At 46.3% G+C, this 1,244-nt stretch overlaps 1 protein-coding gene across 1 annotated transcript in view; it reads right to left on the minus strand.

Moving 5' to 3' along the window:
- The window catches only part of LOC119591024 (CUB and peptidase domain-containing protein 2-like), a 3,126-nt gene continuing 1,882 nt past the window's right edge, over positions 1-1,244 (minus strand). Inside the window, exons 7-11 of the mRNA XM_037939754.1 lie at positions 918-1,092; positions 651-768; positions 402-543; positions 154-296; positions 1-52 (exon numbers count right to left, since the gene is read on the minus strand). Of these exons, the coding sequence (XP_037795682.1) occupies positions 445-543; positions 651-768; positions 918-1,092 (392 nt within the window). The 3' untranslated portion in view covers positions 1-52; positions 154-296; positions 402-444. The remainder of the gene's footprint in view (positions 53-153; positions 297-401; positions 544-650; positions 769-917; positions 1,093-1,244) is intronic.

Here is a 1,244-nt window from a genome sequence, read left to right on the forward strand (position 1 = left end):
GCGAGGTGTGCTGGCCATTAACGTCGACTGTGAGGGAACCGCCACTATCGCCCTGTAAGTCAGACAGTTATTAAGAGTTTACATTGACACTCTATTCCGGCGGTTGCTTGGATCTCTCTTGAACTCGGTTTAGGATTTCGACCTTTGGCCTACCTGGCAGGAGTCGGATCCTCCCGAGGGAAAACCAGCACAGATCATGGTATTGGCTATGAAATTGCTTCCATAAGAATCAGTGCATACACTGTCTGTTTTGATGGGCACTGTGACCTCGTAATTCTTATCCGGCTGGCTACCACCTGTTGGAAATAGCTCGTTAGCTCAAACGTGGCAACACAAAAGGGTGCTATATGTTGCAAATGTATGTATATGGCACATGTGGACGCAAGATGACACTGCCTCACCATGTGTCAAAGTTCCCCAACCAGTGACAATTCCGTTTTTGTTTCAAAATTGTCCGTGGAAGATGGAGGCATACGGCATGATTCCAGGCAAGTCGAGGTTCACAGGTGACGAGACGCGAATGAGGGCGATGTCGTTGTTAATCTGCAGGGTCGGTGAAGAGGGCTTACTACAGTAGAATGCACATGGAATAGAAACAAGGCAAATGAGGATATGCTGAACACAGCAATAGACAACAACAAGTGACTCACCGTGGCATTGTTGTACTGCGGGTGCATGATGATTTGAGCAACGGTCCTTTTGATCAGTGTCGCAGTGGATGTCCAGTCCCACATGTTGTAGAGAACCTCGATGCTAGAAGGGCTACTACTGCTCGGTTCAAAAGAAAATCTCGGTCATTATACTTAGTTTGTGGAGGAATAAGTGCTGCAGTAAAACGAGAGCAAAATAAAGACAAACAAAACACCAAAATAACTTATGCTGAAAGTACAGATCCACCCAGCCTCTTCTGCACTAACCCATCAACACAATGGGCGGCTGTCACCACCCACAGATCGTTGTAGACAGATCCGCCACAGAAGGGCTGATTTGAATTATCATTAGATTGGGACAGACCGACCAGCCAAGGGTACTCGTTCATCTCCGTCACCACACCGCCCACAATCCTCGTGCTTCTGTTGGGCACACCGCATGCTGAAGAACGAACAGTTTTATCTGGTGAATATTTTGCATTAACGGAACACCGGCCATGGTTTGTCAAACTGCCTTGATGTAAAGAGAGAACGTGTTGACTCCTTACAATGCTGATTGAAAAAGCTTTTTAGAAATTACTTTTTTTTAGAGGT

The sequence above is a fragment of the Penaeus monodon genome, chromosome 28 (assembly GCF_015228065.2).
Source record: "Penaeus monodon isolate SGIC_2016 chromosome 28, NSTDA_Pmon_1, whole genome shotgun sequence".
In the NCBI taxonomy this organism is placed as follows: Eukaryota; Metazoa; Arthropoda; class Malacostraca; order Decapoda; family Penaeidae; genus Penaeus; species Penaeus monodon.